The 19,621-nt window shown below is 41.4% G+C and overlaps 1 protein-coding gene across 1 annotated transcript; it reads left to right on the forward strand.

Moving 5' to 3' along the window:
- The first annotated feature begins 1,808 nt into the window (after positions 1-1,808).
- LOC118420437 lies at positions 1,809-19,570 on the forward strand. Its single transcript, XM_035827230.1, has 15 exons — positions 1,809-1,972; positions 4,012-4,115; positions 5,144-5,212; positions 6,938-7,133; positions 7,985-8,134; positions 9,341-9,472; positions 10,158-10,365; positions 11,061-11,235; positions 11,609-11,713; positions 12,709-12,947; positions 14,040-14,169; positions 14,564-14,815; positions 15,594-15,788; positions 16,729-16,935; positions 17,870-19,570. Exons 1-15 carry the CDS (start codon positions 1,840-1,842, stop codon positions 18,314-18,316), a joined length of 2,742 nt encoding a protein of 913 aa, XP_035683123.1. The 5' UTR covers positions 1,809-1,839; the 3' UTR covers positions 18,317-19,570.
- The last annotated feature ends 51 nt before the right edge of the window (positions 19,571-19,621 follow it).

Here is a 19,621-nt window from a genome sequence, read left to right on the forward strand (position 1 = left end):
GAACTTTCTGTTCCCTGTTTAGTTAATAAGCTCCTATTTGTTCTAGTTAAGTTGTTTTCTTTCTTAACCTCATCAACTCGACAGTTGTACAACCAGTGGGGACCGCTCACTGCGTTTATTTTTCAACTATCCTCCAATGTTCTGTATTCTACTGAGGTTCGCAGATGTGTTGCTACCTGTACTGATTTCTGTAATTAGCTACTGGTCACATGTCATACAGTGGGGGCCGCCCACTTTACGTACTGTTCACTCTGTTTGACTACCCCGTTGCTTTGTACAACATATACTTATATTTTTATACTAATTGTACTTATTGTTATATTATCTACTGCATTCCTTCTATTGCTGGTGTTACCTTTTATGATGCAGGGACGCATCATCGCCGTAGGGGGGGATGGTGTAGTGAGGATAACTAGAGCCCTATACTCTTAATGCTGAATCACCCCTTATTAGAGCCCTTCCCCGTCATTGACTATTGTATCTTCCCTGTGACTGCCGCACACTGTTAGGGTGGTAGCGCGTCTTTGTGACGTCAAGATGTCAACAAGCCACGTGGGCGCCGCTCTTCTAACCAATCGCTGTTTTCGTTTGGCATTATGTAAAATCTCTCTCTGTTGGAAAGTTTCTCTTGATATACCCAAGAAACCCGGGTATCTTCAGTAGTAGTAGTAGTCAGTTGGTAGTAGGGAAAAGAGTATCTTTGGGAATCGATCTCCGCTTCCTTGAGGGGTGGCCGGTCGGCGGTCGGGTTTCTCGGGCTTCCGACGGGTCTTTGAGCGGCGCGACGACATGACTTGTATCTCGAGCGACAAATTGTGGTGAGCACTTAGTGTTTTGTTGTGAGCCCTTGGCGGTTCTTAATGATGTGCGGTTAGACAATCCAAATTGAGGTTTTGGGGGGTCCCTGGGATAATTAGAAACTATTTATTATTAGGGATGCTTTGTGTTGTGATGTGATTCCTGCATTGATGTGTACTGTGCATTCTCTTATGTGAGACTATTTGTAACCACCGTACAAGCGTCAGAATAAAAGGAATGTAAACGTGAACCTTCATGTTTTGGCCTTGGTTTATGGTGTGCGTGAGAGAAATATACAAGCCTGAATCCTACCACTAGATAGATTTGGTCCTTGATCTGAGTGTAGTATAGTTCTGCCCCAGTACAGGGGTTGGTTCTTAGAGTAGTGGTTCCCAGTAGCTAGGTCAAGACCAGTATATATGCCACATATATACCCGATAGAATTACCAGCGTGAGAAATGTGTAGCTGAATATTTGCAAAAGCCTTCGTGAAAAAGTCTTTAAGAAAGAGAGAAACACACTGCGTTTCACTCACACAAAGTTACTTTATATGTTGCACCAACAAATGACTCACATACTAGTAACATTTTTCGCATTATGAATCCAGCTTCTTCCGGCATTCCATGACTGAGGAGAAAGGAGGTAACGTTATGTATATAACCATATGTAACGTTACTTGTTATATCGTCTGCATCGTTGCATCGTCTAATGTCCAAATGTTAAGGGGTCTTAAGGCACCCAATGTGATTTTTTAGAAAATTGAATTTGAACAAAAAATCGCATTAGGCGGCTTTAAGATGTATGCAGTTGTAAAATTGTGTCAAACAAAATGTGGGACCTGGTGCTAAGACTTGGTGACTGTGTTAGCTTGTTTCTTTTTTCCACTGCATAATTCGTTTTCTGCAAAAAATCCACGAACTTTTGAATATGAGTTGTGAATAGTCCTGACCTCCCCCGTCACGTACATACAATGGAGCAGTCCTTCCCTTCTGCATCACGTGATATATAGCCAATGATGTAGGAGAAGGTAATTAAATATTCATGAGGTGTCAATGTTGGGGAGGTAAAGAGAACCTAAAAATGGCGTCCGCGGAGGGTTTTTGCCTGGGTGAAGACGCCTCCTTGGCAGTTTCTTCTTGTCTTACAGACACAAGAACCCCATCTGCTTATGAGGGTAAGAATGAAGAAGTGATAGGCATGATTTTAGGGCGTCAGTCTTGTCGGGATTTTCTAGATCGTTCAGAAATATGTACTGCCTCGTGGTATGGAAATGTATTTTCTCCTTTCATTTTTAGTTTCGCTGATGCGAATTCTCCCTTGCGCTGATCACTGTGTGGGTGGATGGCGGGAGACTCAACTTTCACCGTGGCCTATCCACATTAACATGTCTATAAAAGACTACATTTTTTTTTTGGACTTGTATATAGCATTAAATGCACTTGATGACAAACCGTCAATGCAAAAAATATTTGGATTCAAATGGCGGTTTCCGAATCTGTTGCCACCACTTCTGTTATGATTTCAGCTGCAAAGAACTTGTTATCTGCTAGGAGGCGCTGGTAGACCAGTTGCTATAAAAAGTCTAGGTTGTTGCGAAAGAAATCACTTTTAGTTTTACATTTTTCAGAAAAGGGGATAAACTTTCCGTCTGCCTTTTAAGAAAAATCCTTCCGTTATAAAAAACTGTAACATTATTTCCAAACTTAGAGAGTCTCTAGTTTTAGAAGTTTAATTAATTGTCACAGTATTGTTACTTTTTTTTCTTTGATGGTTTGAAAGTTTTGATAGCAACATCTATTATCATAATACCGGTACGTTTACGACGATTTCTCTAGCCATACTGATTTGACAAATTGTCAACGCATCATTTTCTCCAGTTACATGTTGCTGTTATAGGTTACCCTTGCCACTTCTTCTGTGTAACTTTTCTGCCACTCTTGTCCTGCTATTAAAAAGCGTAATATTGTAATTGTAACACGCCGCGGAATTACACGGCGAACGGGCGCGTGGTTGGGAGGGGGTAAAAAATACCGGTAGGAAGAAACACGGCACAATTAACTGCCGCTATGTACATTTATACATCCTCTGATGTTCCTTCCCTTTCTGTCAGTAAATGCATAAAACATAAACCTGCATGAGCATACAAAATGTCATGAGAAAACGGACGTATACTGTCAAGAATTTTCATTTAACTTCTGTCCGTCACAACTGCTATGACGTAACACTTTACTGCTAGCGTAAATATAAAAATGGCGGGAAAACGGCTGCGTACGTTCAATTTTGCCCATTCAGTCGTAGATCCGGGCTATTATGCAACGGTTCTTCACACTTTTACATGAGTTGTAGGTCACCAATAATCTCCAAGCAGACCCTACGGTAGCATAAGACAGTATCAAAAGCTGCCAGAGGAGTGAAGCCGGCTTAGGAGTGTGTTTTGCTACCAGGGATCTGCCCCCAGTCGGCTAGAACAAAGGCTATTAACATCCAATTGTTTCCCATTCAAACTGTGCTTGCAGTGTAGGTGCTAATTGCCTTCCTTCCTGTTTGGTGTTAACTTCCAACTGGGACATGTGATGGTCACTGACTTGGCCCAGTGTAATTCGCTCATAAAATAATTATCACATGGCAACAGGGTGGGGCAGCAACACCATTGTTGAATAGAAATGCTCCTCCCTGTTTCAGTGGAGGCAGATCCCCGGTAGCAAAACACACAGAGTCCTAAGCCAGCTTCACTCCTCTGGCAGCTTTTGATACTGTCTTATGCTACCGTAGGATCTGCTTGGAGATTAGGTCACCAACAGAAATTCAAGACTGTTGTTGAATCATGCTCGTCTTGTGCCGTGAGCATGTGTAATTATGATCTATAAATTTGGCAATGAATGTGACAGTGTGTTCGTCCCACGACGAGCTGCCTACACCGAAAAAGATACTGAAAACTTTTGGCCTTGTTGTCTTTGAATGCATTGTTATCGATGCTTTGTAAATGATGTATTGGACACCTAGATGTCTGAAGTGTGCACAGCTCAGAAATAACTATTGTTGCATGTGTAGATCTCTTTAAGTTCCAGTATTTTTAATCTACCGGTATAAGTCTTACTACTGGTATTATTTGCATGTTAATAGTTCTTGTAGGTTTACAGTGGCGTACACTTTGATATTCAATGTAGATATCCTTTCACGTGATAAACGGATTTCACGCTCTTGTCGTTGCAGACGACCCGTTGAAGAAAGCGATGACTGAAGCCCATGTGTTCGGCAGCAGCGAGGATGGTTCAGAGTACGGAATCTCCAACAGCGATGGGAACCACACGGGAGAGGTCAGAGGTCATGTGTTACGTGGACTAGGGGTTGGTACCGGTACATCGGTACAAAATCGTTTTTTCTTGTTGGATCGGTCCAGAAAAACGGACCTTAATTAAAAAAACAGTGGATCGGATCTTTTAAAAATTGAAACAACCAGAGGGGCGAGTAGAACACTCAACAGAAAGAAACAACATGCCGCCATGGCACCCGGAATCGAACCCGGGGCAGCAGATCACAAATGGAACTGCAGGCGCTCATGTGTTTTGGGGCTTACGGGTCCAAGAAAGTAACTACCGGAGTAAAGAAGAGTTGATCGTCATTTTTACCAAGTTATGGCCACACCAATTTAATTTCTTGGTTCACGGATTCGCTCGCTTCTATTTTTTTATTATACAGTCAAACTTGGTCGAAGCTAGTGTTGCTTACATGAAGATAGGAATTTAAAATGCCAGTGGATGTCGGATATTCCACCAAACCAAATCCTTAGTAGTGAAATGGACCATAATGTTTTGTGTATAGCCCATTCACAAGTTTTCACAGAGAATTAGGTCCAGGTTCAGGTCCGTACCTGTACCTGAATGTTCTGTACCGGTACCCATCCCTAACGTGGACCTTGCTGCAACTACTGACATGGAAAATAGTTTTGGCAACACCTTAGGGTTGACACCTACTGTACACTGAGAGAAGTAATGTACGTACTGGTTTTATGTTGTCGGTTTTGGCTGTGACCTGTTGTTCTTCTTGCGATCAGAGGACCTCTTTACCTAAACTTCAGTTAAAACCACTGCAATAATGTCTGTACTGTCTTTTGCCTGTCTTCCACCTCTTCCAACTGCAAACTTTTAGTCATGGCAAACACTTGATTTTTTCTTTCCCTGAAATTAGATGCCATTTTCAATATACATTTGACTGCGAAGGCTGAGCTTTTGGCTATGCCTTGATGATGAAGTCTACTTTGTACTCTAGGCCTGACTGAGAAACCTAAAGTGCCAATGAGGTAGTGAAAGTTCCCGCTCTAATCTCTTCATGTTTGCTCCCCTAGGATGTAGACCATGGAAGTGGAAACCTTTATGATGAGAATGTTACAGGGCTAGCAGGTCATGCAAACCAAGTAAGTCTGGAAACTGTGCAGTTAGAAATGGTTTGATAAGAAACAAGTCCTGGAGCTTCAATTTGACATTATAATACTTTTTTTACACCCCTAATTTATTTATATTGTGAGTTGGAGGTACATGCATATGCATATTGTGTACCAGTACAAAACCGTTTTTTCTTATTGGAACGGTCCAGAAAAACGGTCTGGACCTGTAAAAATTTGGTGGACCAGATGGTGGACCGTATGTTAGACCTATTAGAAAATAGGAGGTTAATAAGGGGTTATATATTAGGCAGAAATTCCCATGTTTAGGGATGACAGGTTGAAAAAAATAACAAGAGAGAACTGAAGTAGAGTACGGTTTATTGTAATCTCTACCAAGTCTTACGGTCAATCGTATAGTGACAGCCTTGTAGGGTTTTAAAATGCTAGTAGAACTCAAATACTCTGCCAAACAGATTTCTTTATAGCGGAATGGACCATTGTTCTGAGTATTGCCCATTCACAAGTTTTCACATACTTAATTGATTGGGACCTGATACTTAATCCTATACAGGGCTCGAAATACTGGGTGCATGTGCACCCAGGTGCACCCAAAATTGAAGCTGTGCACCCAATTCTTTTCTGTGGGTGCACAGGGTGCACCTAAATATTTTCTTAGGTTTATGTATGTAAAGATATCAAAGTACAGTCAAACCTGCCCAAGACGACCACCCGGGGGACCGAATAAAAACGGTCGATTTGGACAGGTGGTCGCTGAGAAGAGTATCGACTCAAAACATGCCCGATGCAAAGTATAAATGGTTTCCGTTGCAAATAGCAAGCACACTGCACGCACGCAAAGAAGCGATGTCTTTAATGTCAAATACAACACGCACATTGTAAATTGTAAATTTAACTCTGTTTATCTGAAATAACTACGATGCACCTTTCGAATTCGATGCCCGGTACGTCCCGATAGCGTTCTTACCCACGTGTGAATGTACAGTACAGTTGGACAAAAGCACACACACAGATCTTTCTTAAAAAGGTATGAGCTACACAGATCTTTCCTAAAAACGTATGAGGCTATATACGTTTCAGCATTCGTTCACTTTATAATGGTATAGATTTAAAAAGCAAACAACTTCTGTTACAACTAAGTTCGAATTTTTTTACAACGAAATTTCCTATTACAGTATAGACTGCCCCCATTGACCAACCCATTGATGGCGCCATCCTTATTCTAAACATATCGTAATGGCAGTCAAAATCCGACGCAAACTGGCCGATTTCGGCACAAAATCGCGCTAGTTATCATTAAAAATCGATGAAAACCTCAATTTTGAAAATGATGCGGTCGTTATGGGTCCCAATTTGGGCCGGTCGCGGTCGCGTTGGCCAGGTGGTCGTTGAGAAAAAGTTGCTTAATGCTTACGTCAATGGGAAAAAAAAATCGGGACCGAGAAAAAGCGGTCGAAATGGCCAGGTGGTCGCTGAGAAGAGGTGGTCGCTCGGGCAGGTTTGACTGTACACTAGTATACATCATATTCTTGACATCTAAGTTAGAAAGATATTAAAAATGTCTGTCATGGTACTTTTTTAAGAATTTGATTTCTTGTAACTAAGTTTATTATTAGGTTCTTGCTTAAATTTAAGTGGTGCACCCAAAATCGTTTTGAGCCCTGCTATAATTGATGATGACAGGAATTTTGTGTTGAAAAACATGTAAGTTGATCCCTGTTTTTCTCCACTTCCAAGGGAGACCTGTTCTTATCCATGGCGCAGGCAGACTATGTCGATGACCACGTAATTCGGAAGAGCGCGAGAAAGCGGAAACCGAGACCGCTGTCCCCGGATAACGACCTTCTCATGTCCAAGAAACGGAAGAGACCACGGAAAAACCCAAACCCTGGCAAATCGGCTGGAAGGAGGGGAAGTTTTGATACTGAGACAGGTATGTAGGATTACTTGGAAGGTAAGAATTTTGTTGGGGTGTTTAACCACTATTTTCTGGCAATATACTGTAAAAATGTACCCTTTTTATTCAATACCAGCACAGTGTATCTTTTCCAAATAGACTGAACAGGGATAAACAAGTCCACTAGCCCTATTGTCCAGGGCAAGTGAAAGTGCTGTTCGGGCAAGTGCATGTCCTACCCCACTTGTCAGATCGGGCAAGTAAGATTTTTCCATTGATTTTAGTGCAATTTTGATATACTTGTTACCTTTTTACAGTCATGACATCAAGCAATTGTCTACAGAGAATTCCATTGCTGGAAGTGAAAATGCATATACTAGTAACAGTGACATTTGAATTTTGGGCAAGTGAAAAATTGGTTCGGGCAAGTACATTTTTTATGTGCTTGCCCGATAGGACAAGTGTATTTTAGAAAACTTGTTCAACCCTGCTGAATTGTTTTTACTTAGGGTGCATTTGTGTTACATCGTTCTGCTTTGTTGGGCTTGAAATACGTGTACAGTTGAGCAAAAATTAAACACAAAAGATACCTTATATGTATTAGGCCACACTAATTTAATTTGCTGGTTTTCAGATTTAAAAAAAATTAACTGGAAAAACATGATAATGAAGCCTGAGGACCAGGTTTGAGCCTTGGTGCACTCAGTTTTATGGGGTGAATACAGTAATATACAAGTTTTCCTCCCTACCCTCTAGCTATATCATGGCTTCTTGCTATATTTTCACTTAAAATCCGAGAACCAAGAATTTAGATTGGTATGGCCTTATGACAAAATATCTGAGCTATTATCTATGATAACCAACAAAATGTGAACTCGTCTTTTCAGAATCGTTTTGTTGCGACTTGTGCAAGTCTCCGTACGTTACCAACCCCACACGGAGAGGGAACAAACCCAAGCTGACCAACGCCAACCCCAGTCCACGCCACAAGATCGACCCGTCTACAGGAAGGATGCTGACACTGTGTAACGCCTGTGGTGAGAGCCATTCCATACATGTTTGTTTATTTGTTTGGCATCCATCTGCAGAGCTCAAAATACCACCTGCATATGCAGGTTAGTGCAGGTGAATTGGAGATGTGCAGGTATTTCTGGTGTCTACCTGCACCTAACCTTCACTTGTCCATGTACTAGGTTTTATACATAAATGTCCTATAATATAGATGTATATGGATTAGCTACATTGACTGTTACCACCTAGTAATATACAGTATAAAGGAAAAAATAGCAATGGTTCCTGAACAATTGTAGTATCATCCATACTTCCTAAATTCAGAGCGGTGCAGGTAAAATTTGTCTGGTGCATGTAATTTTCAATGTTACCTGCACCAGTGCAGGTATGCAGAAAATAAGTATCTCGAGCCCTGAATTGTCTGGGAAGACAGTGGAAGGCAAACAGGGTGAGTTAGATGACCAGTCTGCCTGGCCTGCACGTGACTTTTTAAGGTGAAGGAGGGGTGTGCACTTCCTTCTCCGCCCTCTCATCTACTGGAGCACTAAGTCAAGGACAAGAATTGCATGTGAATTGTAAGACGGCCCCAGCAGATGCAGGTTTGTTGTATGGAGTTTCTGTCTCCTAGTCCTAGGAGGACTTCCAACCAAGGATGTAAGGGGTTCCTCCTACCCCTGACTCATGTATATCCTTTACAAAAGCCATTATTTAACCTGAATTACTACAAAGTCACTTAAAATGATGTTTACAAGGTATTTTTGTGTGATATGCCCTAGATGTCTTGAATTTCTGTATGTTGGAAATATAAGAAGTTTGAAAAGTAGTTACCCTTTTGACAGGCTTTTAGCTAGGATTTTATAATAGGGAGTCCAAACTAAGTTAAAGTAGTGCATTCTAAGGTATCCCAAGAGGCAAAAATACTGTAACAGATGTCACAGTAGAAGACTGTGACCACAGATGACCTGGTTGCATCCCTGGTCAATCAGAATTTCATGCTTGTCAGAGGATTTTCTCCCCAGTATAGGGCATCCAGGGGCATCAGATTTCTTGTTATTTTAAGAAAAGTGCGTCCAGATGACGCGTTGACGCATGCCTGGCTAAAAGCCTGCCTTTTGATGATATTACATTATTTCCCCTTTCTCTAGTGCTGATGGTCCCAGTTTAGGTACTGTATTGAAAGACGTGACACATTTAAGGTAAAATTGATGTAAGTTTGAATTTTTTCTATTCAGGCCTAGCCTTTAATCGCCCGAAGAGACCCAGGAAAGAGCGCCCCCTACCCAACGAGGTAGAGAAGGCCAAGTACCTGCAGGAGGCGCAGCAGTTCGCCTTGTCTCTGGCAGAGGGCCTCAGTGATCCAGAAGGTAACAGTCTCATGTGTTTACCTATTTGAACATACTATTATGTACCATATAGTCCACATCCAAGTGTTAGAAATATAATGTCTGTCATAGTACTTGTTAAAGAATTTGAAGTTGGAAGTTGGGTTCATCAAAATTTTAGATGCCCAGAAGAAGATCAGTAAGGTTTGTTATTAGGTTTTTCTACTAAAGTCTACTTTTATTTTATGCAGTGCACCCCTAAATTTTTTGGTGCACCCAATTCTGGAGAAGGTCGGGAGAACATGATGGACAGGATTCATTTTTAAAGAGATTTTGATGCAGCCAGTTTTCAAAGCTCCTGGTGTTAAGTGCCACTGAATTTGTGAGATTGCGTGGTGCAGCGGCAGCGTGTTTTGCTCAGGACCAAGAGGTCTGTAGTTTCAGTTCTGCCGTGTCACCGATCTTATGCCCTTGGAAAAGGCACTTTTATTATACATGGCTTTACTCAGGTTAGGGTCATCCCTTTGATAGGTTAACGTTAGTTAAATGGAGGGCCTGTGTTTAAAAAAACCTGCCGCACTCATCGAAAAGAGTAGGGGTCTTTCCCGGTGTGAGTGAATCAAACCTACAGACTGGTCTCCGGGTTGAAAAGGTGATAGTCACTTGTTATGTCATCCTTCCACAAACGTGGTAAATCTGAATAAATAAATAGATTTTCCCTCTGCAGCTGAGAGATTGTTCTGCCCACACTTCAAACTGAAGGCCTGCGGCTGCATGCAGAACTTCATCATAGGGGAGGGCAACATGGAGGAGTCCCGGAGGAGAGCCAATCAGCTGCTGCGGATGTTAAAGGAAGCCAAACAGCTGAGTCAGCTGAAGTGTTACGAGGTCGTCGGTGACCCCACCAACCCCAGCGGACAGCCCAGGTCTAAGAGGTACTGTCCATCAGGCTTTTAGTCAGGTCAGGGCGTCTTTTGTACGCCCTGCTCTAAAAATGGCTGAAATTGGACGTGCCAAAAAGCAGTTACTCAAGCAACTGGATATGATTTTGGAAACGGTCAGACGTTTCAACTGGAATCCACCAGTTTTTGTCAGTGACACTGAAGTACTCTGGAAGAAACAGGTCTTTCATACTCTATGGATGTCCAATAGGAAACGTTGAAAGACAAATTCCAGACGGAAGACAATTTGGATTTCAAAGGGAGGCAAGGCTAAGACAAAGTTAATGCAAATGAAATAAGTAGCTCCTGTTGTTTTAGTTGGTGGGAAGGGGTCGCCCTACTTTAAGCAAAACGCCCTGAAGACGCCCTTACACCTTGTCTTACAAGCATGAAATTCTGTTCAACCAGGAATGCTACAGGTCACATGTGGCCCGTCTGACAGTAAACTTCAGCTTTATTCCCCCAAATTTGCACCTCAAAATGCTGGAAATGGTGTTTCAGAGAGTTATGATTTTCAAAGTTTTCTGAGTGAGGATGTCCCATCATTGAAATAGTTTGTTCTATATACATTTTCATTTTTAATGAAATATCTCATTGTACCTGTGTGTCATGTATTTTGACGTTAGTGAAAATCTTTATGAAATTTTAAAGTACTAAAATGACAGTTTATGTTGTAAACTTCTGTACAGAGCAAGGAACATCGGACTGGGTAACGGACAGAGGAAGTCCCAGGCCTTTGAGGACTTTGTGTTGAAGAACCGTAAGATTCTGAGGGAGCAGATAAAGCTGTGTGAGAGGGCCACTCAGAAGGTTCTCTGTTACTCCAACAACTTCCTGCACAAGAAGCTAAAAACAGATCCACAGGTACAGCTTCCATTCTCCATTTGAACTTGTTACTCTGTGAATGGAGGGTGACCTCCGTTGACAGAGTATTGTTTTAGTCCGATGTGATGAATGTTTGGCTTCCTGGCACATTGCATTAGTCAGTTCCAGAGTTATGATAAACAAGTACAAAATGCTTTGTCCCAGTCCTGGTACTGGTAAGCTATCAGTAATATTAGGGCTTCATTTTCTTTCCTGTTTGTCATTATTTGTCTCCTTGCGGAGTAGGGGTAGGTAGGACTTGGGCAGCTCCCAACCCTCATTGCAGTTTTTAAAAGTTCAAGGTAGTATTTCTTACTGCAGTCTTCATATAGTGAAATTAGAGTTTCTCTTTTATTTGCCGTGTTTCTTACAGAAAGGAGTACGTAAAGAGAGACAGAAGGGGAAGGAGGCCCTGGGACAGCTCAGGTCTATAGAGGACTTACCCAGGAGTCGCTGCTGTGTGGACAACTGTGTCCTGGTAAGGTCATGTTCAACTTACCTTTAAAGTTCATCTGTGTTGGTAGAAGTTATTTTTGAACTAGTTAAACTGTAATATCCAACACCAGGGCTCGAAATATTGGGTGCATGTGCACCCAGGTGCACCCAAAATTGGAGCTGTGCACCCAATTATTTTCTGTGGGTGCACCCCGTGAAAATATTTTCTTACGTTTATGTATGTAAAGATACAAGTATACATCATATTCTTGACATCTAAGTGTTAGAAAGATGATAAAGATGTCTGTCATAGTATTTGAAGAATTTGATAGATTGTAATTAAGTATTATTATTAGGTTATTACATAGATTTAAGTAGTGCACCCCAATTTTTTTTGGTGCACCCAATTTTTTAAGCTGGGTGCACCAGTGCACCTAATCCCAAAAATGAATTTCGAGCCATGAACACAAAACATGGACTCAACCAAATTTTCGACTGAACATCGTATGTATGTCATGGAACTAGGAATGAACAATCCACTGCTGCCCTGATATCACGTTATGCAGACAATCTTCACCATCCCAGAACAGAGACAGTGGGCGCCATAGACTTCCTGCAACTTATGACCCACTGTTCACTGAGTCACATGTTCTATCTGCATAACGTGATGTAATAAAGTAAGAAAAATTGGTTCGGAAGCATCAATCCTCCTACTCAGGGACATCCAACGGCGAAACCGCCTGTCTGGATGTACCCTGCTTTCTCAATTAACACCCTTAGTTCCTGACCGCCCTGCTTATAGATGTTAATGAGCTTAACCTTATATATGCAAGATCCCTTTTGAAAACTGGAAGACCTATTCTCTGATTGGCTGACAGTTGGTCAGTGGCAATGCCCACAGGAACTGATGGTGACTGTTGAGAAAGCAGGGTACATCCAGACAGGCGGTTTTGCCATTGGATGTCCCTGCATAGGAGGATGGAAACATCTCGAAATTGCAAATCACATATGTTTACAAGATGAGTGTTTTTCTCACAGATGGCGCTCACCCATGGCCGACTACTACAACAGTGGCGAGACCGCGCCCGGTCGGGTCAGATCGAGGCCAGGAGGGTCCTGGCGGAAATGTTGACGCCATCGGGCGGAGCTCGCTCCAACTGTTACAAGTTCATCAACTGGGTGACGGGGTGTAGTCACAGCACCATCGGCAGGGTCAACGACCAGATGAAGAGGACAGGCGGGGATAGGGAGCCTCCACAACACGGGCTGAAGAAATGGTGTGGAAAACTAGCATTCTACTGGGTCTCATATTGTAGTTCATACAACAGAAAACTAGCATTCTACTGGGTCTCATATTGTAGTTCATACAACAGAAAACTAGCATTCTACTGGGTCTCATATTGTAGTTCATACAACAGAAAACTAGCATTCTACTGGGTCTCATATTGTAGTTCATACAACAGAAAACTAGCATTCTACTGGGTCTCATATTGTAGTTCATACAACAGAAAACTAGCATTCTACTGGGTCTCATATTGTAGTTCATACAACAGAAAACTAGCATTCTACTGGGTATCATATTGTAGTTCATACAACAGAAAACTAGCATTCTACTGGGTCTCATATTGTAGTTCATACAACAGAAAACTAGCATTCTGCTGGGTCTCATATTGTAGTTCATACAACAGAAAACTAGCATTCTACTGGGTCTCATATTGTAGTTCATACAACAGAAAACTAGTATTCTACTGGGTCTCATTGTAGTTCATACAACAGAATACTAGTATTCTACTGGGTCTCTTATTGTAGTTCATACAACAGAAAACTAGTATTCTACTGGGTCTCATACTGTAGTTCATACAACAGAAAACTAGCATTCTACTGGGTCTCATATTGTAGTTCATACAACAGAAAACTAGCATTCTGCTGGGTCTCATATTGTAGTTCATACAACAGAAAACTAGCATTCTACTGGGTCTCATATTGTAGTTCATACAACAGAAAACTAGTATTCTACTGGGTCTCATTGTAGTTCATACAACAGAATACTAGCATTCTACTGGGTCTCTTATTGTAGTTCATACAACAGAAAACTAGCATTCTACTGGGTGTGATGGTCTAGCTCATCCAGCAGAAAACTAGTATTCTACTGGGTGTCATGTAGTTCGTACACTCCAAAAAGAGCCAGCTATTGAGTGAATCTTTAATGATTGGTCTAATGTCCTCTGTGTGAAAACAAAAGCTTACCGTCTGTCCAAAATTGATAAGTTGATTCACAGTCTAAAGTGGTTAGTTAGAGATGTTGTACAAATTGATTTTTAGTGTACAGGTGAGTTAAGTAAAGGAATGTCTTGTTTCACCTGGTCCAGGTGGAAAGAGCACCCCAAGAAGAAGAAGAAGGAAGAGTTGTCAGGAGTGGCAACAACTGGGTCAGAAACAGTCACCATCACAATCCCTGCCACACAGATCCCCAACAACTTCAGCCATCTCCCTCCTAATGTAAGTTCAGCTGCAGTTCTCATATTAACTGATAGATGGTGCTGGAACTAATACTTTGCAATTAAGATTTTAAACTATGGTTTCTTTTTAAATTGCTGTACTTAACTTTTAGTGCAATTCCCCCTGGAGGAGTACATGTAACTGGCAACACAATTCAGACTAAACTCAAAGTCTGCAATATGGTATTTTGATAAAGCTTGCAAAGATTTCAAAGATACTTATTAGTGCAAAAGCGTAGGACATAATTAAGCATCACTTTCAGTATACATGTATGTTATACTCAGTAGTCATAAAATGAAGTTTAGTATTATGTAAGACACGTATATTTGAAAATTCTGAAGAAATACAATCTTGATAATTTTTTTCTTATTCAAGTTATTGTTTTGTTTTGTAGGCACAAATCAATATTCAACAACAGCAAATCCAACAGCTGCAAAGACAGCTGGCCCAGCAGCAGCTGCACATGACCCAGGGCCAGGTGCTGCAGCCGCAGTTCCTGCACCCGTCGGGACAGCTGGTGTCGCAGCCGCTACAGCTGCAGGTGCAGGTGGCTAATGTTGGCAGCCAGGTGCCGCAGCAGTCGACAGTGCTACAGAACTCAGCTGCGGAGCAGGTGCTGATTGCAACAGACAGCCTTGGTCAACAGGTACTATACTCATACTCATAGCATCCTGCAGCTCTGTTGAAAGTCACACGGGGGCACTTATTCCTCCCTAAGTGCTCATCACAACAAACAAGCCAAAGGTATCATTCTACAGTATTGCCACCAGCCATCTACAATGCACATTAGCATTCTTGTTACAACCTTGCAATTGTGGCATTTTCTTTACTCTGCCAGCCCAGGCTAAAAGTCTGGTTTTCCAGGGTAGCCTTTTCAATGAACAAAATATAACACCTCAACAGACACAAATTGTTATAACAAACCATTGTGTTTTTATCAAGACTATTCGACTAAGTGTATAACAAGACATTTTGATGTTGAAGGTTTGTTAATTTTGCTTGGTAAGGCCACACCAATTTTATTTGTTGCTTCTCAAATTTAAATCTCCATTTTTTTTCATTTTCAAAAAAAAACTAAGTCCTGAGAAAAAAATGATACAGGTTCTGCTATCACAAACCTGTAAATATCACCATGTAGAGCCACATACACGCAATTTCAGTCTAAAAACAATGGCTTTTTTTCTGAATGATAGTAACAAATCAAAGGAAGGCATTCATTGTATAAAAGGTGCCATTAAACTCCTCAGGTTGTTGTTTTTTGTGTTATTTAAGTCAAATACCTTCACCCCAGACCTTTTTTTAGACCTGTAGCCTGCTGGTCAAGAAGCAACAAATAAATTTGGTGTGGCCTAATAATCAAACAAAAGTATTTATTACATTCTTAGAGAAGAGAGAAAACAACTGAAATGCTTCATAATATACAGTTACAGAACCAGGCAATCCAGCTGCAGCAGCCCCAGCTGACGGGAACTTCGTTACCATTGGTCAACACCCAGCCCCAGCCGAACGCTGCGTCCGGTAACCTCCTGAACACGGCACAGCTGACCAGCTACAACTTCACCCAGGCTCCCAACGTCAACATCGCAACCGTTCATCAGACAACAGCCGGAACCTCACAGGTATTTACCTTAGATAGTGTTACTTTTATCATTGCTACAATGAGTAGCCTGGGTACCATCCGAAAACTGTCACTTCTTGCTCTGACATTAATTACACACTATTTACAACCACTTCTCTGCTGTTCCGTCTAGGATTCTTGACCACGTACGTTAATGTCTGGAATCATCCAAATTTTGGACAATGGTGCTTATTGGTCCCTGTACTAGAGCAAACTAAAGAATGGGATCGTTCGAACAGGCGTTCCAACACCGGACAAGCCATCGAACGAGTGCTCTAGAACCCATTTCTTAATTCGCTATTTAACTGACATTACCACCAAAAGGTTTGAATGTGCAGGTCTCCAGACGGATAGCAGAAGCAAACATAGGAGCGAACTACTATCCAGATGGTACACAGGCTAGGTAATGAGATACACAATATAAGAGTTACTAAAGCAACCAGATAGCATCCACAATATCTAGCAATCCTGACATAAGGTGGTGGATGCTATCTAAAATGTCTAACCATTTGTCTTTGGATTGGTAAAGGACCAATCACGATCCAAAGAATGTAGTTTGTTTCTTAGCAATGCTTGAAACCATAGAGCTGAAATTACTACAGTGGTGAGAAATCCTACTGTGACAGTTGTAAGGCCACACCAAATTTATTTGTTGCTTCTCGGATTTTTCCAGAAAAAAATTTGTTTTATGTTTTCGCAAAGCAGTCTTACCGCGAACTTAAAACCACCGCGAACATTTTTCCATTACAGTATGTGACTACAGTGTATGGCACTACCGCGAACTTAAAACTACCTCGAGCACTTACCTTTCCCACTTATGCGAAATTGAATCCCCAAAAACTTAAATGCATTTACAGTACAGAAACCATAGAGCTGAAATTACAGGTGAGAAGTCCTACTGTAACAGTTATAAGATGCTTACTCCACTTTTCCCCTCACAGGCCCCCACCCAGCTGATCATCCAGACCCTGCCCACCCCCCTGCAGACCCAAACCCTGCAGTCCCAGAACATCCTGCAGCAGCTGACTCCGCAGCAGGTGGCGCTCATCATCCAGCAGGCGCTCACTCCGCAGACGGCTGCCACCGCGACTGGCCTCACCATCGGATCTGTCGCCCTCCCCACACAGAGCACTGACTCACCATTTGAGGTTAGTTTTACAATGTTGGTGAGTAGGGATGGGTACCGGTACGATGGACCTATAAAAAAAACAGTTTTCCCTTTGGACCGGTCCAAAAAAACGGATGTTGGACTTAATAGAAAATGAACAGATCATATGAACAGGCATTGACACGTTTGGGGCTTTCCGGTCAAAGAAATGACAAGAGGGAAGTAGAGTAGAGTTTACAGTCATTTCTAACAAATCATTTTACTGTAAATTGTACAAAGACAGTTAGCCTTGTAGGATTTTAAAATGCCCCTCGGAGTCAAATACTCCGCAAAACAGATTTGTTTTTACCAATTTGAAAGTAGTTTTAAGTATTACCCCGGTTGACAAGACAATCAGGTTCAGGTTCGGAGCCAGACCTGATCCTCTGGACCTGAACCGGACTTGAAAGTTCTGTACCGGTTTCCTGTACACACCCCTATTGGTGAGCGGTTGGTCACCATTTTGATTTCATTATGCCATGTTGATTTGATTATATGGATGACATCTGTGCAGGCATCAATTGTTGGCCATTTCCAAAAATAATGTAAAAAAAAGTTTTCAACATTACTACAAGTTGTACAAAGCAACTTCAGAGTAATAGCAGTGGATTGCAAAACAAATATCGGAAAACTATGCTGATGTTATGGAACAGTACAAGGTAAAAAAAAATGTGAAAGACCAAAAATGAAGAATCTATTGTTCGGTATACTATATTCTGTATGTTCAGTCATATGTATAACCTTCCTGACCACTTAGGTTTCATAATAAAGGCAACTTTTGGGGGGAAGGGGGGGGGGGACTTTTTTTTTCTCATTCGCACATTCGCATCAATTTTCGGGGTCACAGAGATGCCATCCATATAATCAAATCAACATAGCCTTACTTGTCTAAACTGGTATTGGTTTATGTACTTAAATGTTATTTCTTTTTCCAGACTTCTTCTGTAGATGAAACTTTGACTGATGGAGAACAGTCAGCTGACCTGATGAGCCAATCAAACCAGCAAACCACCCTGGATGTTTCATCTCTCAACCAATCACGGACTGCAAATATAAACCAATCACAAGTCTCTTTGGTGCCATCCACCAGCCAATCACAAGCAACAAACCAACTGAATCTCTCACAGCAAGCTGACCAATCGGAGCAACCCTCAGAAATGGTGTCTGATGCTGCTAGCCAAGCACAGGCCGTGACAGTGGAGCAGATTTCATCACTTGGCAACCACCAGTTGCCACAGCAATGGTTGCTAGGTGATAAAACACAAGGCTTGGTGGGGGTTGCAGCAACAGGGAATTCTGAACCTAGTGATTCCTTCTTGTCTGTGGACACCTTTCAGCTTCTAACCCAAAATCAAATTGGGAACCTAAACAACATCACATAGCCTGGTAGAAATTCTACATATCAAAATTGATAAGCAATATAATTACATAAATCTCCTACACAGAGACATCCAACGGCGCCAGCAAACCGCCTCTTGTCTGTACTCTGCTGTCTCAACCATCACTGTTCCTGTGGGCGTCGCCACAAATCAGCTGTCAGCCAATCAGAGCATAGGCCTTTCAGTTTTCAAGTATTTCGCATATGTAAGGATTAACTCATTAATATTCATAAGCAGGGCGGTCAGGAACTGATGGTGTCGATTGAGATAGCAGAGTACAGACAAGATGTAGTTCAATGCTGGCGCCGTTGGATGTCTCTGCGTAGGAGAATGACTTGCATAATAAGACTTCTGTGAAATTATGTAATTGCAAAACGGATACAGTATAGCTGTCTTGATGATATCCATGAGACCTTATATTATAACAGGTCAAAAATGAGCTGCTTCTAACTATACAGGTTCACTATGGAAAGGTAGTAGATGCTACCTTAAACATCTGACCATTCACAAAATCCATTCAGTTGCTTTAGAAAACTGTTATCTCATGAATCTGTTTCAAAAGTTTATTTATACAAGTATTAATGGTATCTAGGGTCAGTGCTGTTGTTTTTGTGCTTAAGTGCCACTATACATACGTCACATTATTCTTGATACTGTACCTTGTAATTAACAAGAGACGGAGTGCCGTATTATGTGAATCTAACGTTGGTGGTGCAAACCTACATGAAAACATGTACCGAGGACTATTTCTCATTTCTGATATACAGTAGAAGCCAGTTAATTGCACAACAGATTACTGCACACTTCTGTTAATCACACAGAAACCCAAAGTCCCGTAGTGATGCGGTCCAGCAGAATCATTTGCTTTGTTGCACTGTCTGTATAATTGCACAAAATGAACTGGCAAATGGGAAGTGCAATTCAACGGCTTCTACTGTATCAGTAACCGGTTAGATACACAGTACATTCATGGGAAATTAGATATCCTTTATAACTGCTTTGCAGTGTAATTTCAAAGAAATGCTTTCACCATATGAACTATTGTTAGCCAGAGTTAGCTACGCTATTTATTAAATTGATACTGTATGTTTACAACAGTATTATACATCTGTGCAACAGAAACATGCTGCTGGCTTTGTAAATACATGTACATGAACTGTAGGAACTGTAGATTTCATCACAGATGAAGTTTATTGCTTTGCCATTAAAATATTGTTTCTAAAACTTTAGTTGTGCCTGTAATTCTTGTTCATGTTAGTACCCAATGGCCAAGTCAAGTCCGTATTCTTTTGAAATGTTGTGCTAGAA

The sequence above is a fragment of the Branchiostoma floridae genome, chromosome 8 (assembly GCF_000003815.2).
Source record: "Branchiostoma floridae strain S238N-H82 chromosome 8, Bfl_VNyyK, whole genome shotgun sequence".
Lineage (NCBI taxonomy): Eukaryota > Metazoa > Chordata > Leptocardii > Amphioxiformes > Branchiostomatidae > Branchiostoma > Branchiostoma floridae.